This window comes from Somniosus microcephalus, unplaced genomic scaffold, assembly GCF_052327205.1.
Source record: "Somniosus microcephalus isolate GS21.2 unplaced genomic scaffold, FLI_Smic_1.0 unresolved_chr4, whole genome shotgun sequence".
NCBI classification, from domain to species: Eukaryota; Metazoa; Chordata; class Chondrichthyes; order Squaliformes; family Somniosidae; genus Somniosus; species Somniosus microcephalus.
The window spans coordinates 42,558,181-42,580,835 of record NW_028225182.1 but is presented as its reverse complement, the minus strand read 5'-3'; the positions used below and the strand labels follow the sequence as shown (position 1 = coordinate 42,580,835).

General features: G+C 44.9%; 1 protein-coding gene across 1 annotated transcript; it reads right to left on the bottom strand.

Annotated features, from left to right (window-relative positions):
• Window positions 1–6,226: 6,226 nt before the first annotated feature.
• Window positions 6,227–11,063, bottom strand: LOC147090639 (zona pellucida sperm-binding protein 3-like). Its single transcript, XM_085977139.1, has 9 exons — window positions 10,625–11,063; window positions 10,030–10,145; window positions 9,839–9,942; window positions 9,569–9,746; window positions 9,353–9,479; window positions 6,871–6,959; window positions 6,665–6,786; window positions 6,459–6,593; window positions 6,227–6,380 (listed from the first exon to the last, which is right to left on the bottom strand). The coding sequence occupies exons 1-9, from the start codon at window positions 11,057–11,059 to the stop codon at window positions 6,262–6,264; spliced, it is 1,425 nt and encodes a 474-aa protein (XP_085833265.1). The 5' UTR covers window positions 11,060–11,063; the 3' UTR covers window positions 6,227–6,261.
• Window positions 11,064–22,655: the final 11,592 nt, after the last annotated feature.

Sequence of the window (22,655 nt, the reverse complement as noted above, 5' to 3'; positions counted from 1 at the left end):
TCTCCCCTCACTCCGTTAGTTTGACCCTCTCCCCTCACTCCGTTAGTTTGACCCTCTCCCCTCACTCCGTTGGTTTGACCCTCTCCCCTCACTCCCTGTTAGTTTGACCCTCTCCCCTCACTCCGTTAGTTTGACCCCCCTCCCCCTCACACTGTTAGTTTGACCCCTCTCCCCTCATTCTCCTCCTGTTAATTTGATCCCCTCCCCTGTAACTATTACCGTGATTTGATTTAAATGGAATGGAGGGATTCACAGGTGGAAGAATGTTGGTCTGAAGATATCTGGGTTCATCTGAGAAAAATGAAGCAAATAAAACACAATTAAAGTCTGTTCTGTGTATTCTTACTGAGATTTGAATGAATTTTAGGCCTGAGTTTCACTGTCTGTATAGGCAGGAGTGAAGGGCTCCATCAAACAAAGATTATAATTTAGATTCTAATGGGTCACTAAGATGAGGGGATTGTCCCATGAGGAGAGATTGAGTAGACTAGGGCTATATTTGCTCGGGTTTAGAAGAATGAGAGGTGATCTCAGTGAAATGTATAAAATTCTTAATGGGCATGACAGGGTAAATACTGAGAAGGTGTTAAAGTTAAACAGAACCTGCTCCAAAGACACAAGAGATGCAGAACTAGAATGTGTGCTAACATAATGACCCCTGGGGAGGGATAATGACCCTTTATAATCCTGTATCGCTCTCTCTGTCTCACTATCTTTTTCTCTCTCTGTATCCCTCTCTCTCTATCCCTCTCTATCATCCACTGAACCACAAAAACATCCCAATAATAGTAGATAGTCATGAGGCAAAAGTGAGTGCAGTGGCGCTTCTTAGTTTCCAAACAGGCAGCCACTGAGCTGTGGGGTTTTTAACAACGAGTAGACGCGTGTCGAAATAAAACGTTCCCAAACGTAGCTTTGTCTTTTAAACTGTTTACTATAACACTTAACAAACGGAATTACAAAGCAAACACGTATAAACGAACACGGTCAAAAACTGTACTGCTCCAAACCTCAACTTCTGCCTCCTTCAACCACGTGCAGCTTTAACTGTAAAATGGCTGCACCCATGTGTGGCTTAGGGACTGTTCCATTGTGGCAAGAATGAAGGGGGCGTCTCGGACTATACTACTGGAGCAAGAACACAGGGGGTTTCTTAATACAATAAGTCGGTCAGGTAAATTAACTGTATTATGCCATTTAACCACTATTTTAAAGTATTTTCTTAAGCTTTCATGGCTCTTACAGTGAGGGAGGAACTTAAAACAATCACTCTCACTGGAGAAAATATACTAGACAAACTAATGGAACTGAAGGCTGACAAGTCCCCTGGACCTGATGGCCTGCATCCTAGGGTCTTAAAAGAGGTGGCTGCAGAGATAGTGGATGCATTGGTTGTAGTCTTCCAAAATTCCCTAGATTCTGGAAAGGTCGCAGCGGATTGGAAAACCGCAAAACGTAACACCCCTATTCCAGAAAAGAGGGAGACAACGCAGGAAATTGTAGGCTGGTTAGTCTAACACCCGTCTTTGGGAAAATATTGGAATCCATTATTAAGGGAGTAGTAGCAGATTTAGAAAATCATAAAACCATGATGACTCAGCTTGATTGTATGAAAGGGAAATCATGTTTGACAAATTTATTAGAGTTCTTTGAGGATGTAATGAGCAAGCGCAACCAGTAGATGTCGTGCATTTGGATTTCCAAAAGGAATTCGATAAGGTGCCACACAAAAGGTTACTGCACAAGATAAGAGCTCACGGGGTTGGGGGGGAATATATTAGCGTGCAGTTCTGGTCACCGCATTCGGCTGGATAACTCTGTCGGCCGGCGCAGACACGATGGGTCGAATGGCCTCCTTCCTTGCTGTAAATGTCTATGATTCTATGAAAGTACCATTCTCATTCACAGGTGGGCTCTTGAGAGTGTCGAACAGTTCTGGAGGTCACACCAATGACTCATTCCATAGAAACCTAGAAGATAGTAGCAGGAGTAGGCCATTCGGCCCCTCGAGCCTGTTCCGCCATTCAATGAGATCATGGCTGCTCATCCAAATTCAGTACCCTGTCCCTGCTTTCTCCCCATATCCCTTGATCCCCTTAGCCTTAAGGAATATATCCAACTCCTTCTTAAATATATTTAATGAAATGGCCTCAACTGCCTTCTGTGGTAGAGAATTCCACAGGTTCACTACTCTCATGAGGAGGAATTTCTTCACCAGTCTGTCCTAAATGGCTTACCCCTTATCCTTACACTGTGACCCCTGGTTCTGGACTCCCCTGCCATCGGGAACATCCTTCCTGCATCTAGTCTGTCTAGTCCTGTTAGAATGTTATAAGTTTCAATGAGATCCCCTCTCATTCTTCTAAACTCCAGCGAGTATAAGCCTAATCAACCCACTCTCTCCTCATACGTCATTCCTGCCATCCCAGGTATCAGTCTGGTGAATCTTCGCTGCACTCTCTCCATGGCAACAACATCCTTCCTCAGATAAGGTGACCAAAACTGCACACAATACTCAAGGTGAGGTCTCACCAAGGCCCTGTACAACTGCAGAAAGACATCCTTGCTCCTGTACTCAAATCCCCTCGCTATGAAGGCCAACATACCATTTGCATTCTTAACCGCCTGCTGCACCTGCATGCTTACCTTCAGCGACCGGTGCACAAGGACACCTAGGTCTCGTTGTACTTCCCCTTCTCCCAATCTATTGCCGTTCACATAATAATCTGTCTGCCTGTTTTTGCCACCGAAGTTGAAAACCTCGCATTTGTCCACATTATATTGCATTTGCTATGCATCTGCCCAATCATCCAACCTGTCCAAATCATACTGGAGTTTCTCTGCATCCTCCTCAGTGCACCCAGCTTTGAGTCATCTGCAAACTTGGAGATATTACATCTAGTTCCCTCCTCTAGATCATTTATATATAGCGAATAGCTGTGATCCTTGCACCGATCCCTGTGGTACCCCACTAGTCACTGCCTGCCACTCGGAAAAAGACCCGTTTATTCCAACTCTTTGCTTCCTGTTTGCCAACCAGTTCTCTATCCAAGACAGTACCTTACCCCCAATCCCATGTGCTTTAACTTTACACGCTAATCCCTTATGCGGGACCTTATCGAAAGCCTTCTGAAAGTCCAAATACACCACATCCACTGGTTCTCCCTTATCTACTCTACCAGTTACATCCTCAAAAAATTCCAGTAGTTTAGTCAAGCATGATTTACCTTTTGTAAATCCATGTTGACTTTGTCCGATCCTGTCACTGTTTATCAAGTGCGCTGCGATTGCATCTTTTATAATGGACTCTAGCATTTGCCCCACTACCGATGTCAGGCTTACCGGTCTATAATTCCCCGTTTTCTCTCTACCACCCTCCTTAAATAGTGGGGTTACATTAGCTACCCTCCAATCCATGGGAACTGTCCAGAGTCTATCGAATTTTGGAAGATGACCATCAATGTATCTACTATTTCTAGGGCCACTTCCTTAAGTACCCTAGAATGTAGATTATCAGGCCCTGGGGATTTATCGACCTTCAATTTCCCTAACACCATTTCCCTCCAAATACTGATTTCATTCTGTTCCTCCCTCTCATTAGACCCTATGTTCCCTGACATTCCTGCAGCACCAAGCAGAAACACACTAGACCAGAATGATAGGCCTGTTACAAAATGGCCGTCGCTGGAAATTCACAAACAGGCATATTTACATTTTAAGTTTACATGAGAGGGGGGGTGGAATTTTGGGGGTGCGGGGGCAATATACATATAAAAGCTTCTATAGGTACGTGAGAAGGAAAAGAATGGCAAAGGTAAATGTAGGTCCTTTACAGTCAGATGGGAGAATTTATAATGGGGAATGAGGAAATGGCAGAGAAATTAAAATAAATACTTTGTTTCTCTCGTCACAGAAATACGAGAAAACCAAGGGTCTGACGAGAATGAGGAACTTAAAGACATTATTAGTCAAAACAGTAGTAGCAAAATTAAGGGTCTAAAAGTCAATAAATCCCAAGGACCGGATGACCTACATCCTAGAGTTTTGAAAGAGGTGGCCATTGGAATAGTGGACGCATTGGTTGTCATCTTCCAAAATTCTGTAGATTCTGGAATGGTTCCAGAGGGGAACCGGTAGATGTGGTGTATCTGGATTTTCAGAAGGCCTTCGATAAGGTCCCACACAAGAGGTTGGTGAACAAAATTAGGGCACATGGAATTGGGGGGTAATATACGAGCATGGATTGAGAATTGGTTAACAGACAGAAAACAGAGTAGTGATAAACAGGTCTCATTCAGGATGGCAGGCTATGACTAGTGGGGTACCGCAAGGATCGGTGCTTAGGCCGCAGCTATTCCAAATCATTGATATAGATTGTGATGAGGGGACTAAATGTAACATTTCAAAATTTGCTGATGATACAAAGTTAGGTGGCAGTGTCAATTGCAAAGAGGATGTGAAGAGGCTTCAAGGGGATCTCGATATGCTCAATGACTGGGCGAGAACATGGCAGATTGAATATAACGTGGATAAATGTGAAGTTATCCACTTCGGTAGAATAAACAGAAAAGGTAGAGTATTTCCTAAATGGTGAAAGATTGGGGAATGCAGATGCAAGGACCTGGGTGCCCTTGTATATGAGTCACTGAAAGTGAATGTGCAGGTGCAGCAAGCCATTAGGAAAGCAAATGGTATGTTGGCCTTTACTACAAGAGGATTTGGGTATGAAAGTAAAGACATCTTACTGCAATTATATAGGGCCCTGGTGAAACCACACCTGGAGTATTGTGTACAGTTCTGGTCTCCTTATCTGTGGAAGGATATACTTGCCATAGAAGGAATGCAACAGAAGTTCACTAGACTGGTTCCTGGGATGGGGGGAATTGTCCTATGAAGAGAGATTGAGTAACTAGGCCTATATTCTCTAGAGCTTAGAAGGTGATAGCATTGAAACATGCAAAACTTGTACATGGTTTGACAGGGTAGATGTTGCCCCTGGCTGTGGAGTCTAAAACCAGGGGTCACTTTCTCAGAATAAGGGGTCAGCCATTTAGGACTGAGATGACGTGAAATTTCTGCAGAGGGTGCTGAATCTTTGGAATTATCTACCCCACATTGCTGTGGGGGCTCAGTCATTGAGTATATTAAGACAGAGATCAATAGATCTTTAAATATTAAGGGGATTAAGGGATATGGGAATAGTGCAGGAAAGTGGAGATGAGGTAGAAGATCAGCCATGATCTTATTGAATGGTGGAGCAGGCTCGAAAGACCAAATGGCTGACTCCTGCTCCTATTTACGTCGTTGAGTTTCCCCTCCCAGTGAACCTGCTGCTCAAGTTAGAAGCCCATGTTTCACTGCCTGGTCACTAAGCCTTTGTCTTCCTACCTGGGGCATGGGACTATATACACACACAAGTCTCTAGTCTGTGCAAGATTTCTTGTGGAAGTCACCCTTCAGCTTCTTGCTTCTGTTCCAGGTGGAGTGACTCATTTGGAGCATTGAAGACCCAATAGGGACAGTTGACACTGGAGGCTACATTTAAAAAGCCCACCGTGAGCTCATTCCAAGCGAGAGAGGAGCAGAAGGTTTAGAAAAAGCTCACTGCAGGAGATGGTTGCCTCCCCATTTCAAGGTGGGGCTGGGTAAGGAGGGGGTTGAGAGTTCCCAATTAGAAGTCCCTTCAGCGAGAGAAGGTACCAAATTAATCAAAACCCGACCCTCTGCCAACTTGTTCAATATTCTAATCGCTGCCATCATTTGGTTCCCAGCAAAGGTGAGGGCCTACCCTTCACCCAGGCGAAGAAGCAGCCAATGACTGAGCTGTATATTAGGGCTCTGAAGATTGCCAGCTCCCATTAGCACCCAGGCGAGATAGGTAAACACTAACTACAGCAACATGAAAAGCCAGATACTGGAGCCAGTGGAACAGAGACATGATCGCACCATGCAAAGTGTGTCGTAGCCTCTAGTAGAGAAAGCTGCCAGAACAAAAGAGCCAATGAGATGCTTCAGCCCATCAACCAGCATGCACCAATACCTCTGTCCATTCAGAGATTGTTGACCTGCACAATGAGAGCTGTACAGTTGCTGTAATCACCAACCATCCAAATTCTATGCCTGGATAAGCCATTATAACCACTAGCAGCATTGTCCAATTAAAACCCATCTCATTGTTCTGTGGGCTCGGACAGATATTGTGACAAATGAGCAACCAGACATAAGATACAAGCAATCACTGCTTTATTGATCATTTAATAACTAGTTGCACTGGGTTTGCTTGTGTTTCCTGTACAGGAACAAGGCTATCAAAGAAGCAGAGATCAGAGAGACAGCGGTCACAGTCAAGGCCACCATTAGCATCGCGTCAGACTCCACACCTAAACAGCAATGAGAAACCAATGGTTATTGAAGAAAATACTGAGGGGGAAATGGAAACTAGCAGTCGGCCAACTCACCACCTGGAGACCTCTCCTCCATCCGTTGCTCAACCTCATTCAGGGACTCAGTTGCCAGGTCTGTCACATCAGTGTCCAGAATGACCAGGGGTCCAAGTGAGGCCTCACCCTCCCACTTCAATTCAGCATCGCTCCCTGCAATACCAAACATTCCAGTTAGAGAGGGTAAAGGGCAACCTCCAACATCTAGAGAATCAATGTCCTACCAGCTTCAGGTACAAGATCCCTCCTCCCTCTGGAATCAAATCCAAACTCCCTTGTGGCACTGCAGTTGCCCAAGTGACAACAGGCACAAACGTCATTGTTGGATACTTCCAATGGAGCCCAGCTAAACAAGAGAATCAGTTTCACAATCAGGTTGGGCATCACTTCTCCACACAACACATCCCTGAGGGCGAGAGGGGGCACTTACACATTCTGCATCTTCTGGAAAGTACAAGCTTTGCTCATGGAATCTCTCCGATCCACTGCAGCAACCTTCAGGTGACAGGAGATGAAAATCTGAGGGACAGTCAACACAAGTGTTATTCAGTGACTCCCTCCCAACTTGGGAACTCAATGACCATGTGGTGTCAGCGTGGACAAGTAACAGGATGGATCGCAAGCTGGTTATAAAACAGAACAGTGAGTGACGGTTAGAGGTAGTATCTCAGATTGGCAAATGGTGGAAAGCGGGGTTCCAGTGACCTGTGCTGGGACCACTGTTGTTCACCATTTACACAAACAATTTAGACATTGGAATCCAAAAGTACAATTTGAAAATTTGTAGAAACCACCAAATTGGTGGGGGGTGCACGGCAGGTGCGGTTAATAGAATAGGACTGCAACAAAAGAAACAGCTGGAAATCAATAAACCTGCAGTCTGGGCTTGTAATTGGCAAATAAACTTCCAGTATAGGCAAGTGAGGTCATACTTTGGTAGGAAGCTTAAGGAGGCCACAAACTGATGGGGCAATAAGTGTCTAGATGGGGAAGAGAAACAGAGGGATCAGGGGGTACAACTACATAGACCAGCAAAAGAAGCGATACAGGTTAAGCCAGCCATAAATAAAAAAAAGCACTGGGTTCATTTCTCGAGGGATAGAACTGAAAAATCAGAAGTTCTGTTAAACTTGTATAGAACCCTGGTTAGGTCAGAGTATGGCAAACATAGATACATAGAAGATAGGAGCAGGAGTAGGCCATTCGGCCCTTCGAGCCTGCTCCGCCATTCAATGAGATCATGGCTGATCATCCACATTCAGTACCTGCCTTCTCCCCATATCCCTTTAGCCTTAAGAAATATATCCAACTCTTTCTTGAATATACTGAATGAACTGGCCTCCACCGCCTTCTGTGGCAGAGAATTCCACAGGTTCACCACTCTCTGGGTGAAGAAATTCCTCCTCATCTCTATCCTAAATGGCTTACCCCTTATCCTTAGACTATGACCCCTGGTCCTGGACTCCCCATCCATCAGAAACATCCTTCCTGTATCTAGTCTGTCCAGGCCTGACAGAATTTTCTAGGTTTCGATGAGATCCCCTCTCAATCTTCTAAACTCCAGTGAGTATAAGCCCAATCGACACAATCTCTCCTCATACGTCATTCCTGCCATCCCAGGTATCAGCCTGGTGAATCTTTGCTGCACTCCTTCCATGGCAAGAATGTCCTCCTTCAGTTAAGGTGACCAAAACTGCACACAATACTCAAGGTGCGGTCTCACCAAGGCCCTGTACAACTGCAGCAAGACATCCTTGTTCTTGTACTCGAACCCTCTTGCTACGAAGGCCAACATACCATTTGCCTTCTTAACCGCCTGCTGCACCTGCATGCTTACCTTCAGCGACTGGTGCACAAGGACACCCAGGTCTCTTTGCACTTCCCCTTCTCCCAATCTATTACCATTCAAATAATAATCTGCCTTCCTGTTTTTGCCACCAAAGTGGATAACCTCACATTTATCCACATTATAGTGCATTTGCCATGTTTCTGCCCAATCACCCAACTTGTCCAAATCGTGCTGGAGTTTCACGACATCCTCCTCACAGCATACCCTCCCCGCCCCCAGCTCTGTGTCGTCTGCAAATTTGGAGATATTACATCCAATTCTCTCCTCCAGATCATTAATATATAGTGAACAGCTGGGGTCCTAGGACCAATCCTTGCGGTACCCCACTAGTCACTGCCTGCCACTCGGAAAATGACCCGTTTATTCCAGCTCTTTGCTTTCTGTCCGCCAACCAGTTCTCTATCCAAGTCAATACCTTGCCCCCAATTCCACGCGCCTTAATTTTGCACGCTAATCTCTTATGCAGGACCTTATCGAAAGCCTTCTGAAAGTCCAAATACACTACATCCACTAGTTCTCCGTTAACAGTTCTGGTCTACATATTATTAGAAGGGCAGAGAGGGTGGAGAAGGTGCAAAAGTGCTTTACTGGAATGAGAGCAAATCCAAGAGGTTATACCCATCAGGAAAGATTGAACAGGCTGGGGGCTCTTCTCTAGAGAAGGAAAAAACCCAAGGGGAGTGATCTGATAGATGCCTTAAAGATTAGGAAAGTGTTTAATAGGGTAGACATAGAAGAGGTTTCCACTTGTGGGCGAGACTAGAACTAGGGGCCATCAATACAAGGTCGTAACTAGCGAACCCAATAGGGAATTCAGGAGAAACTTCGTTACCCAGAGAGTGGTGAGAATGTGGAGCTCGCTACCACAGGGAGTGGTGGAGGTGAATAGTATAGATTCATTTGAGCTGAAGCTAGATAAGTACGTGAGGGAGAAAGGTATACAAGGATACGTTAATAGGTTAGATGAAGAGGGGCAAGAGGACACTCGTGGGGAGCATAAACGAGTAATGCAGAATGGCCTGTTTCTGCTGTAAATACTTTGCAATGGTCAGCTTCCTCTTACCAAGGAACGGTCATCGCCAAAGAAGCGGAAGGCATCCAGGTCAAAGTGGAGCTTGTCCAGCTCATGCTCGTCTCTGGGCAACACGAAGGTTGAGAAGGAGTCCTCAGCTTTGCTGTCCAGGAGGCAACTGAAGAAAGATTTAAAAAAAGGACATGAAGTGAAACAAGGTGAAGCCATTGAGACAGGACCAGCTGTAGAAAGCAGAGCGCTCCTTACCCATTGTAGTCAATGATGCTGTATCTCGGGGTGGAGTCCTCGTCTGGGCTCAAGGTAGCGACACAGCGGTCAATGTAGAGCTTCAGGGGCATGTGGTTGGTCATTGAAACAGAGGCCTCAATGTGAATGAGGTCACCCAGGTAGTAGACAGTGGAGGTGCGCTCTGTGAGCCAGTCATCTGAAGTACAAGAGGGACAAGGGTTGGAGACAGTGGGTACAACTCCCAGTGGGTGACTACAGGAAATCACACCCCATCCACCCATCACATACCGTTCATTAGGCGCAGAGAGAATGACAGAAGCCCCTCTCCAGACTTGGTGGAGCTGAACGGGACCCAGGTGGGCTTGATCGGGCCACTGCTCACATTGCCCTTCCTGGAAAGACAACGGAGCCATTTTAGGACAAGGTCAGAGAACTGCACCAGCTGTAGACATTATTCACGACAGTGTAAAGAATCTTACCTAAAATAGTGGCACTCAATGGGAACGACAGCTCCATTAGTTCTCACAATGACAGATCCATGGGCCTTGGGGGTGTGGTTCAGGTGGGTGGCGTAGACCAGGAAATCTCCAGACATCTGAAAGACATCAGGTTCAGAAATGGACAACATTCTACTCAAGTGGTTGGAAGTTGTGCAGCCTCAGCAGCTAATGCTAGGAGGGGGATTGCAAGCACAAGACAGTTAAACAGAATCAAAAGATTCAATGAAAGGACAGCTTCACTTCAATAAAAGAGCCAGAGGTTGATAATTTGGAGCCATGAATAGAACAGCAGATTTAAGCCTCATTTAATCCACAAGACAGGATGTATGGAAGGAAAAGTTTGGAAGAACCAAGTGAAGGCTCAAGGCCAATAGGGCAGAGATCACAAGGTTGGAGAGACTCGGGAAGACCAGTTAAAGCAAAGGACAATGCATAATTCAACACAAGTCTGGGGATTTAAAAGCAGGAGACAGGAATCTCCTCAACATCAATGACATTTCACCAAGGGTAGGAATAAAGAGTTGGGTCTAATCAATACTCCAAGCTTAGAGCAAGAGTTGAGGAATCACATTACCTTCACTCTGCTGCCACACTCATGCAGCCCATAGTCAAAGAGGACGGTGTGGTTCTGAGAGTCGATCCCGGTTGGCCGACAACCTGCCGTCCCCAGGGTCAGGTCAGCAGCTTTAATCAGGTGCCTGCTTCCAAATAAATCCATCTGTACCCTGACCAGCAGGTTGTGCTCTCCACACTGCACCCTCACAGTCTGCAGTGGAGACACACTGCGCCCCTCAGACACACTGAAACCGGAGCCAAAGGGAGACCCAGGAGAAGGGACTCTCTGAGGCCCAGGGGTGGTTTTAATTCTTCTCCATGGAAACCGCTGGCCCCCAAACTGTTGCCAAATATCAGAGGAACAAACAGCTCCAACTAACACCAGCACTGGGAGCAAACCCCTCACTACAAAATCCCCCATGATACTAAACAACTCAACTATCCCTACACCCATCAACAAGCACCTTTTATACACACAACCTGCCGTCACCTGACACCAATGATACATTGAGCCAATTAACCGGCCCCAGGCTCCACAATTTCTACCCAATGACAGAATCAATGCATTTGTTGCCAGGAGGGCCTATTTTAATTCGACCAATCGGAGTGACTCTTTTCATTGGGTGGTTAAAGAAGTCAACTGTACTCTTTTTTAAAAAAACTTTCAATAAAACTGAACAAACTAAATTAGTTCTTGGTTTATTACATAGTTGCAGTTTGTACTGTTAAATATTATTGATAAACCTGTAAAATTTATTGTTGTATTTATATTGTTGACTATAATTGGTGAATGAATGTAATGGATTTATTATGTAACTGTTGAGTTGTATAAGTGCTGTTGTACTTGAATGTTAAAATTTAAAAAGACAGCAGGTTATACTAAGCAAAAATGAGGAGTTACTAGATTGTCAGTAGGATTGGTATGTCTTGTTTTTTTATGGGTATTTGTATTGTTGACATTGTATTTGTCTGAAAAAATGAATTATTTTATTTGTACTGTTAATCTTAAAGTTGATTTTTGTTAAAGTTAGCCTTATTGTGGTTAATGAATGTAATGGATTTATTATGAAGTTGATGTATTGTCATAAGTATTACCAGATTTAAATAAAAGATTAAGAAGTCAACTGTACTCTTTTTAAAAAAAAACTTTCAATGAAACTGAACAAACTAAATTAGTTCTTGTTTTATTAAATAGTTGCAGTTTGTACTGTAAACATTATTGATTTAGCTGTAAAATTTATTGTTGTATTTATATTGTTGACCATCAAATCAAATCAAATCAACTTTTATTGTCATTGTTAGTGCACAGTGCAGTACAACGAAATGTAGGCTTGCGGCTCCCGAGAGTGTACATTTAGATTAAGACATTTAAACATTCAACATACATTTGGCTTGTAGTATATTAACATAAACATAACCATAGTTAAGTGCATTGGCAGATGTGCAGGCTTTAGAGTTTATTTGTGGAGTTCAGTAGGGTGACAGCCCTGGGAAAGAAGCTGTTCCTAAATCTGCTCGTACGGGTGCGAATGCATCTGTAGCATCTCCCAGATGGCAGGAGGGCGAACATACTGTGGCTGCGGTGGGTAGGGTCTTTGATGATGGACCGTGACCTCCGTAGACAGCGTTTCTGGTATATGTGCTCTATGGTCGGTAGCCGGGTGCCGGTAATGCGTTGGGCAGTTTTGACTACCCGCTGCAGGGCTTTCCGGTCATAGGAGCTACTGCTGCCATACCATACTGTGATACAGTTTGTCAGGATGCTCTCTATTGTGCAGCGATAAAAGTTAGAGAGGATCAGGGGTGACAGGTTACATCCCTTTAGCCTCCTTAGGAAATATAGGCGCTGCTGGGCCTTCTTCACCAGAGAGGAGGTATTGAGGGACCAGGAGAGGTCTTCCGTGATGTGGAATCCGAGGAACTTAAAGCTGTCCGCCCTTTCCACCACAGCCCCATTGATGTGGATGGGGGGGTGACTTCTGCCTTTAGACTTCCTGAAGTCCACAAAGCTTTCTTTGGTTTTCTTGATGTTAAGTGTTTTGTTTTCTTTGTGGGTTCAATAAAGACTCATTTCTGAAAGAGAATGTTGTTTAATCTAAAGTCTTGTTCAAGACTTTCTACAGCTTTTTACAGAACACACTATGCTGTGATGCATCTAGAATGAAACTGAAAGTAAAACTCCTCTGGACTGCTTGTCTCTCACATGACCTCTGCTGGTCAGGCACAAGTAATCAAAAACACAGACAAATATGCTGTAAGGCATAAGTAATCAAACACAGACAAATATCATCACTATTTGCTGATATCATTACATCTCCCTTTCTTAAAACAAAAGTATTTTACTTTTAACTAACAACATTTAATGAACTTACATTATCATTATCATGATCAAGGTTTTTTACCCTTACTTTGTGTGTTCACATGAAATATGTCAATACACTAGAACTTGAAGAAAGAATAAGATAACATTACTTCCTTCTTTAACAATAGTCCTTAAATTTGCTCAATGAGTCTCTCAGGAGGCTTCACGTGTCTTGAGGATTTTCTGATTGATTGTCCTTGAATCGGAGTTGTTGCCTCAGATGATTGGTTCTCAGCTGTGTGATCAGGTTGTTCACCAGTATCAGTCTCTTGACCTGCTGTGGCTGGTCCCATGAGAAGATCTCGACGATTTCTTCTCAGAACAGCACCCTCATCTGTCTGAATGGTGTATGATCTGGGTTGAACTTCACTCAGGACAGTTCCCTTCTGAGTCCATGTGTTTGTTTTGTCTTTCAACCTTACTTGGTCACCAGTGTGGAGTTCAGGTAGGTTTTGTGTTCCTCTGTCATAGTAGTACTTTTGCTTTTCTTTCTGTTGCTCTTTGAACTTCCTCACTTTCTCCCCCTCTTTTGTTTTCAGGAGGTTCTCCGGGATGGGTAGGTTTGACCTTAGCCGACGTCCCATCAGGAGTTGGGCTGGTGACATACCACACTCGAGCGGCGTTGTGCGGTATACAAGCATGCTTTGGTAGAAGTCAGTTCCACTGTCTTTTGCCTTGTACATCAGTCTTTTCACTGTCTGGACCGATTTTTCCACTAGTCCATTGGACTGTGGATAGTGAGGACTTGACGTTGTGTGGACAAAGTCCCACTCTTTGGCAAAGTGTCGGAAATTTGCATTGTTAAACTGGGGTCCGTTGTCTGTGAAGACCTCGCTTGCCACGCCATGTCTGGAGAATATGGCTTTCATACTTCTTATCACAGCTTCTGCAGTGGTGGTGTACAGTCTACAAACCTCTGGATACAGGGAGTAATAGTCTGTGACGACAAGATAGTCCTTCCCTTGACATACGAATAGGTCAGCGCCTACCTTCTGGTAAGGTCTGTCTGGCGCTGGGTGTGGCTTTAGTGGTTCTACCGGATTGCTTGCTCGATATTTCAGGCATATTGTGCAGTTTGACACCTCATTTGTCACATCTTGGTTGATTCGTGGCCAGTACATCACCTCTCGTGCTCTTTTCTTACACTTTTCGATTCCCAGATGTCCTCCATGGATCTTTTTTAGCATCTCTCTTCTCAGACTCTTTGGGATAACTATTTTACTTCCTTTGTAGATGATGTCTTCGACCACTGATAGTTCCGCCCTGCAGTTCCAGTACTCTGCTATATCAGGTGAGCAGTCTTGCTTCATGTTGGGCCATCCATCCAAGATGCTTTTTCTCAGTCGTCTCAATGTTTCATCTTTGTTTGTCTCAGTCTTTATGAGCTCCATTTTTGCATCTGCTATGGGCAGTGCACTTGTGATCATGTCCACGTAGGCGTTCACTTTTTCATCCATCGTGGTGTTTGCGGGCTCACTTGGGTCAACAGCTCTGGACAACGTGTCTGCTGTATACATCAGCTTACCCGGTGTGTACGCAACATTCAGTGTATAGCGTTGCAGCCTGATCATCATTCTTTGTATTCTAAGCGGACAGCTATTCAGTGGCTTTTGGAACAATGCAATCAAGGGCTTATGGTCAGTCTCTACACTGATTGCTTGTCCTGCCAGAAACTGGTGAAATCTTTCACAGGCGTATGTGATGCTGAGCAGTTCCTTTTCTATTTGAGCATATCGCGTCTCCGCGTCTGTCATTGAGCGCGATGCATATGCAATAGGTTGCCAGTAGTCATATTGTTGCAGAAGAACGGCACCGAGCCCACTCTGTGATGCATCTGATGATATCTTGATGGGACTCGCTGGGTCATAAAACCTCAGAACTGGTTCCTCGGTGAGCAGTTTCTTTAGATCGCTCCATGACTTCTCATGCTCATGATTCCATTCCCATTCTATGTTCTTTTCAGTTAGTCTTCTCAGTGGCGCTATTTTTTCTGAGAGGTTGGATATGAATTTACCCCTGTAGTTGATCATTCCATTAAACCTCTGCACGTCCTTTTTGCATTGTGGCCTTGGCATATTCTCAATGGCGGACACCTTTCTGGGATCTGGTCTGATGCCCTCACTGCTAAGGATATCTCCCACGAATGTCAGTTCTGTCACCCCGAGCTGGCATTTCTCTCTATTCAGCTTCAGCTTTGTTTTCCTTGTTGCTTCCAGCACTTTTTTCAGTCTCTCGTCATGCTCAGTTCTCGTGTTTCCCCATACTATGATGTCATCCATTGATGTATCAACTCCCTCCAGGTGCTCATAGATCATATGGATAGTCTTGTGATACACTTCAGGAGCTGAGGCAATGCCAAATGGTAACCTTAGGAATCTGTATCTGCCAAATGGAGTGTTGAACGTGCACAGTCTTGAACTTGCTTCGTCCAGCTTCATCTGCCAAAATCCTGAGGACGCATCTAACTTGCTGAAATATTTTGCATTTGCAAACTGTGCCATGATTTCCTCACGTGTAGGAAGCTTGAAGTGCTCTCTCTTTATTGCTCTGTTTAGATCTCTTGGATCCAGGCAAATTCTGAGCTTTCCATTCTTTTTGTCCACTACGACGAGGGAACTCACCCACTCAGTTGGCTCATCTACCTTCTGAATCACGTTCAGGCTTTCCATCCTGTCCAACTCTGCCTTCAGTTGCTTTTGAAGAGCAAACGGAACTTTTCTGCATGGATGTATGACCGGTGTCATACTTTTATCTACTCTGATCATGTGTTCTCCTGGAATGCAGCCTAGACCCTTAAATAGGTCTTTGTACTCTTTCATGAGTTCATCATAGACTGTCTCTCCTTCGCTTTCCACAACGAGGACTCTCTTTACCAGGTTCAGTCTCTCACAGGCTTTTAACCCTAGTATGGCTTGCACATCCTTTGGCACCATGATTAATGCTAGCGTGTGCTCTCTGTCCTTGTGTGTTACTTTGACAATGCATTTTCCTTTCACTGGTATATCAGTACCTGAGTATCCGGTCACTTTCACTTGTATTCCATGTAACTTTGGTCTGGGTCTAATTCTCTTAAAATCGGTCTCTGATATCACATTAACTTGTGCTCCAGTATCCAATTTAAATGGAATGTGTATGTCATTCACTTTTAGTGTCAACATCCAGTCTCTTTCTTTTTTGTTTTCAGACACAACACAGCTACATTGAATTCCTCTATCTCGCTTTCATCTACTGTATGGACCTTGCTTTGTTGCGCTTGGTTCTTACAGCAACGGGCATAATGGTTGTTTTTGTTGCATCTATTGCATGTTCTACCATATGCTGGACACTTTCTTGGTGGATGCTGTGTACCGCATCGACTACATGACTTCCGATTGTCCCTTTCATTTCCGTTTGCTGGCCACGTCTCTTTTTTCACATTGGCGCTCTCTTTGTTAAACGGTTTGTATCCGTTCTTTCTCACTGCATCCACGTTGCAGCTACTGTCACTGAACAGCTCCTTTGCCTGCAACTTCACAGTCTCTGTAACCCTACACAGTGCTATGGCTTTTCCCAGGTCTAGATCTTGCTCTCTTAGCAGTCTTTCCCTTAGACCATTATCTCGAATACCACACACCAGTCTGTCTTTTATCAGCGAGTCTGTGAGTCCCCCAAATTCACACGATTTGCTCCGGTTTCTCAGTTCAGTCACATACTGATCAATAGTCTCGCCGATTTTCTGTACACGTGAAAAATTTGTGCTTCTCAAAGGCCACGTTGCGTTTAGGTATGCAGTAGGCCTCAAACTGTTCCATTATTTTATCTAGCTTCATTTTGTCTCTATCAACAGTGAATGTGAAGTTATTAGACACCTCCAGCGCTTCATCACCCACGACATGCAAGAACAGTGACGATTTCTGTTTATTACTTTTCTTGTCAGCTCCGATTGCCGCTGAATACAACTCTAAACGTTGTTTGAACCTTCTCCAATTTTCAGCCACATTACCTGTTAATTGAAGCGTCGCCGGGGGGTGTAAACCTTCCATTTTTTCACTTCGTTAGCTATTCTCTAATGGTAAGCAACGATGTTCTCTTCTGGCTTGCTAATATGTGGAGAGCTGATTTCGCTTACTTGCCACAACTGCTTTCACTGTCCCATCAAGTTGCTAACTTCAGATTTTTTCTCTTTCAGCCACTTCTGACATCATGTTTTGTTTTCTTTGTGGGTTCAATAAAGACTCATTTCTGAAAGAGAATGTTGTTTAATCTAAAGTCTTGTTCAAGACTTTCTACAGCTTTTTACAGAACACACTATGCTGTGATGCATCTAGAATGAAACTGAAAGTAAAACTCCTCTGGACTGCTTGTCTCTCACATGACCTCTGCTGGTCAGGCACAAGTAATCAAAAACACAGACAAATATGCTGTAAGGCATAAGTAATCAAACACAGACAAATATCATCACTATTTGCTGATATCATTACATTAAGGGCCAGGTTGTTATCGGCGCACCACTTCACGAGATGCTGGACCTCCTCCCTGTAGGCTGACTCATCATTGTTGGTGATCTGGCCTACTACCGTGGTATCATCCGCAAACTTGATGATGGTGTTGGAACCATGAACAGCCACACAGTCGTGGGTGAAGAGGGAGTAGAGGAGGGGGCTCAGCACACATCCTTGTGGGGCCCCTGTGTTCAGGGTCGGGGGGGGGGGGGGGAGGTGTGGTTACCTAATTTGACAGACTGGGGCCTGTTTGTTAGGAAGTCCAGGGTCCAGTTGCAGAGGGAAGTGTTCAGGCCAAGAGTTTGGAGTTTGGTGGCCAGCTTGTTGGGGACGATAGTGTTGAATGCTGAGCTGTAGTCTATGAACAGCATTCTGATGTAGGTCTCCTTACCATCTAAGTGATTCAGTGCCGAGTGTAGAGCAGTTGTGATTGCATCCTCCATTGATCTGTTTTTCGTCAATGGATGTAATGGATTTACTATGTAACTGATGAGTTGTATAAGTACTGTTGTACTTGAATGTTAACATTTTAGAAAAGGACAACCGGTTATACCAAGCAAAAATGAAGAGTTACTAGATTGCCAGTAGGACTGGTATGTATTGTTTTTTACTATGGGTACCTGTATTGTTGACATTGTTTTTGTCTGGGAAAATTTATTATTGTATTTGTACTGTTAATCCTCAAGCTGTTTTTTTTCCAAGGCTTAGCCTTATTGTGGTTAATGAATGTAATGGATTTATCATGTAATTGATGAGTTGTAAAAAGTACTATCAGATTTAAATAAAAGATTAACAAACTAAATTAGAATTTCATTGGCCGGGGTGATCCTCTTTTTATTGAACCAAATTAACTGTAAATTAACTGTAACTTAATAAAACTTTAAATAAAACTTATCAAATTAAATTATAATTACATTGCCCGGAGTGACGATGCGCTCCAGTCCCCGCGGCACCCACCAGTCGCGGAAGGCCTCCAGCGTGCCGGCGGACACCGCGTGCTCCATCTCCAGGGCCACCCAGGCGTGAACGTAGCCGCGGAAGAGAGGCAGGCAGTCGGGCCGAACAACCCCCTCGACCACCCGCTGCCTTGACCTGTTTGTGGCCACCTTGGCAAGGCCCAGGAGCAGTATAATGAGGAGGTCCTCCGACCTGCCCGCTCCACTCCGCAACCGGTGATCGAAGATCAGGAACGTGGGACTGAAGTGCAGTCAAAAATTGAGGAGCAGTTCCTTCAAATATTGCTCTACAATTTCTACCCAATGACAGGATAATGGATTATTGCCATTAGGGTCCTTCAAACATAGAGACTCATTAAATAATTAGCAATGATCTGATGGGATTGTTATCTGAGTGGCTGATTGTGGCTTTGTCAGTTTCCTGGAACAGTTTGGCCTCAGCATAAGGGCATGAAATGCTTAAACTTCAAGGCACAGAAAAGGTGCCAGTCAGCAAAGTCTGCAGCTCTTGGAGAACACATTGATACTGGACGACGAAAACTTTGGCTCATGATTAACTCTGAAGAGGACATTGACATTTAACTGTGAGGCCTTGAATCATGATTGGTTTCGATGCGAAAAATTAACATCCGGACAATGCTCGGAGTTTAACTGAAACAATGGGGGTCACGATCGACTTCCTGACATGAATGGAAGATACACAAGTCCTGAGCAGACAATCAGCCAACCGCCCATCAACAGTAATAGAAATCACACTGAATATGCCTTACAGAAAGCGGGAGAGGAGATAAGGAGTTCTCTTCGGTCTCACAACTCTGTACACCTCCGGTGATTGAATTACAGGTTGACGAGATGTGAATGTCGGACAGTTCAGCAAACCGACAACCGAAACAGGTTGGGGGAGGCCCAGCATGGGTCCATGTGACTAAAAGAAGTATAAGAAGGAACACGCCACAGCTCTCTCTTTCTCTCTCTCTCTCTCGCTCAAAGCTCTCTCTCGGAAGCTCTCTCTCGGAAGTTCTCTCTCTCGGAAGCTAGCTCTGACTACAGTGACTGCCAGCTGTAAGAAGGAAGGGAAGATGGTCACCTCCAGCTCCCAGCCTGCAATCGACGTCGGCTACGACCAGCTGGATGGGTGATTGTAAGTTTCAGCTAAATCTCAACAGGTTTTGTCTGTGTTTTGTTGGTTTTAATAAACTAACAGTTTTGGGTTGAACCTAAACCTTTGTGTCATCTACCAATTTATTCCTGTAAAACCCAGAGTCAAAGAACCCTTGTAAGGAGGAGGAAACCAAACACCTTACAGTGCTGTGCTCCCTCAGTACTGCCCCTCCGACAGGGCAGCGCTCCCTCAGTACTGCCCCTCTGACTGTGCAGCACTCCCTCAGTACTGCCCCTCCGATTGTGCGGCGCTCCCTCAGTACTGCACCCATGACAGGGCGGCACTCCCTCAGTACTGTCCCTCCGACAGTGCAGCGCTCCCTCAGTACTGCCCCTCCCACAGGGCAGCGCTCCCTCAGTACTGCCCCTCCGACAGTGCGGCACTCCTTCAGTACTGCCCCTCCGACAGTGCGGCGCTCCCTCAGTACTGCCCCTCCGACAGTGCGGCGCTCCCTCAGTACTGCACTGGGAGTGTCAGCCTAGATTATGTGCTCAAGTCTTGTTGCACTTTTCAACATTTACATTACACTCACTGGAACATGGGTCACAGAATTGTCCCTGTAGCTTTAAGTCTCCGCCCCTGCCTCAGCCCATCTGCTGCTGAAAGCCTTATCCATGCTTTTTTTGCCTCTGGTCTCGACTATTCCAATGCTCTCCTGGTCGGCCTGCCACCTTCTACCGTTTCAGTTCATCCTAAACATTTCTGTCCGTTTCCTAACTCTCACCAAGTCGTACTCCTGATCCCGATGACCTACATTGGCTGCTGGTCTACCAACGCCTCAATTTTAAAATCCTCATCCTTGTTTTCAAATCCCTCCATGGCCTCGTCCCTCCCTATCTCAGTAACCTCCTCCAGCCCCACAACCCTCCGAGATCTCTGCGCTCCACTAATTCTGGCCTCCTGAGCATTCGCTGATTTTAATCGCTCCACCATTGGCGGCCGTGCCTTGTTGCCCGGGCCCTAAGCTCGGGAATTCCCTTCCTAAACCTCTCCGCCTCTCTATTCTCATTTAAGACGCTCCTTTAAACCTACCTCTTTGACCAAGCTTTTGGTCACCTGTCCTAATTTCTCCTCGAGTGGCTCAGTGTCAAATCTTGTCTGATAATCGCTCCTGTGCAGCGCCTTGGGATGTTTTACTACGTTAAAGGCGCTATATAAATACAAGTTGTTGTTGTTACTTTCTCTCCTCTGTCTCTTTTTCTCTCTCTCTCTTTCTCTCTCTTTCTATCTTTCTCTCTCTTTTTCTTTCTCTCTTTAAACCTCTGATGAGCTCCTCTTGCCGTTCGCTGTTCCAGTTCCCAATGTTTGTAACTCTAGCCTCTCAGTCTCGGTATCATTCTGGTGAATCATTGTTGTGCCTGTTGCACAGACTGTAATATCCTTCCTGTGACAGGGGGTTGGCCAGAACTGCGTACAATACTCCAACTGTAGTCGAAAGAACAGAACCATTAGCAAATCTGGCGTTGTGTGCTTCTGAAGGGAGTGAGGCATTGAGCCTGAAGACGCTGTGGTACGGAGGCACAATCACCAATTGTTAACAGATCGAATCCTACAATCCAGCAAACACAGACCTGGTTGACATCTTATCCGGGCCTTACATATTCATTAGTGCTTGGAGCAAATGTTGCATACCTGTAATCGTTATAAAAATACGCAACTTGGGAATTCCCCCTGTTTGGCAGCGTACGAAACTGAGCTTTGATCACAGTTAGTTGTGTGAGCTGTGTGAGAAGCTCGTCGTAAAGCTGCTCCTGTATCTGTTTGCAAAGACACAATACATAGGATGTACGGCACAGAAAGAGGCCATTCGGCCCAGCCAGTCCATGCTGGTGTTTATAAGAACATAAGAATTAGGAGCATGAGTCGGCCATACGGCCCCTCGAGCCTGCTCCGCCATTCAATAAGATCATGGCTGATCATCGACCTCAACTCCACTTTCCTGCCCGAGCCCCATATCCCTTGATTCCCCTGGAGTCCAAAAGTCTATCGATCTCGGCCTTGAATATACTCAAAGACTCAGCCCTCTGGGGCAGGGAATTCCAAAAATTCACAACCCTCTGAGTGAAGAAATTCCTCCTCATCTCAGCCTTAAATGGCCGACCCCTTATCCTGAGACTGTGACCCCTGGTTCTAGACTCTGCAGCCAGGGGGAACCAACCTCTCAGCATCGACCCTGTCAATCCCCTTCAGATCACCTCATTGAAAAATGAAGCAAATAAAAGACAATTAAAGTCTGTTCTGTGTATTCTTACTGAGATTTGAATCAATTTTAGGCCTGTGTTTCACTGTCTGTATAGGCAGGAGTGAAGGGTTCCATCAAACAAAGATTATAATTTAGATTCTAATGGGTCACTAGGATGAGGGGATTGGCCCAGGAGAAGAGATTGAGTAGACTAGGGCTATATTTGCTCGGGTTTAGAAGAATGAGAGGTGATCTCAGTGAAATGTATAAAATTCTTCAGGGGCATGACAGGGTAAATACTGAGAAGGTGTTAAAGTTAAACAGAACCTGCTCCAAAGACACAAGAGATACAGAACTAGAATGTGTGCTAACATAATGACCCCTGGGGAGGGATAATGACCCTTTATAATCCTGTATCGCTCCCTCTGTCTCACTCTATCTTTTTCTCTCTCTATCATCCACTGAACCACAAAAACATCCCAATAATTGCAGATAGTCATGGGGCAAAAGTGAGGGAGGAACTTAAAACAATCACTCTCACTGGAGAAAATATACTAGACAAACTAATGGAACTGAAGGCTGACAAGTCCCCTGGACCTGATGGCCTGCATCCTAGGGTCTTAAAAGAGGAGGCTGCAGAGATAGTGGATGCATTGGTTGTAGTCTTCCAAAATTCCCTAGATTCTGGAAAGGTCGCAGCGGTTTGGAAAACCGCAAACGTAACGCCCCTATTCCAGAAAAGAGGGAGACAAAGCAGGAAATTGTAGGCTGGTTAGTCTAACATCCGTCTTTGGGAAAATGCTGGAATCCATTATTAAGGGAGTAGTAGCAGATTTAGAAAATCATAAAACCATGATGACTCAGCTTGATTGTATGAAAGGGAAATCATGTTTGACAAATTTATTAG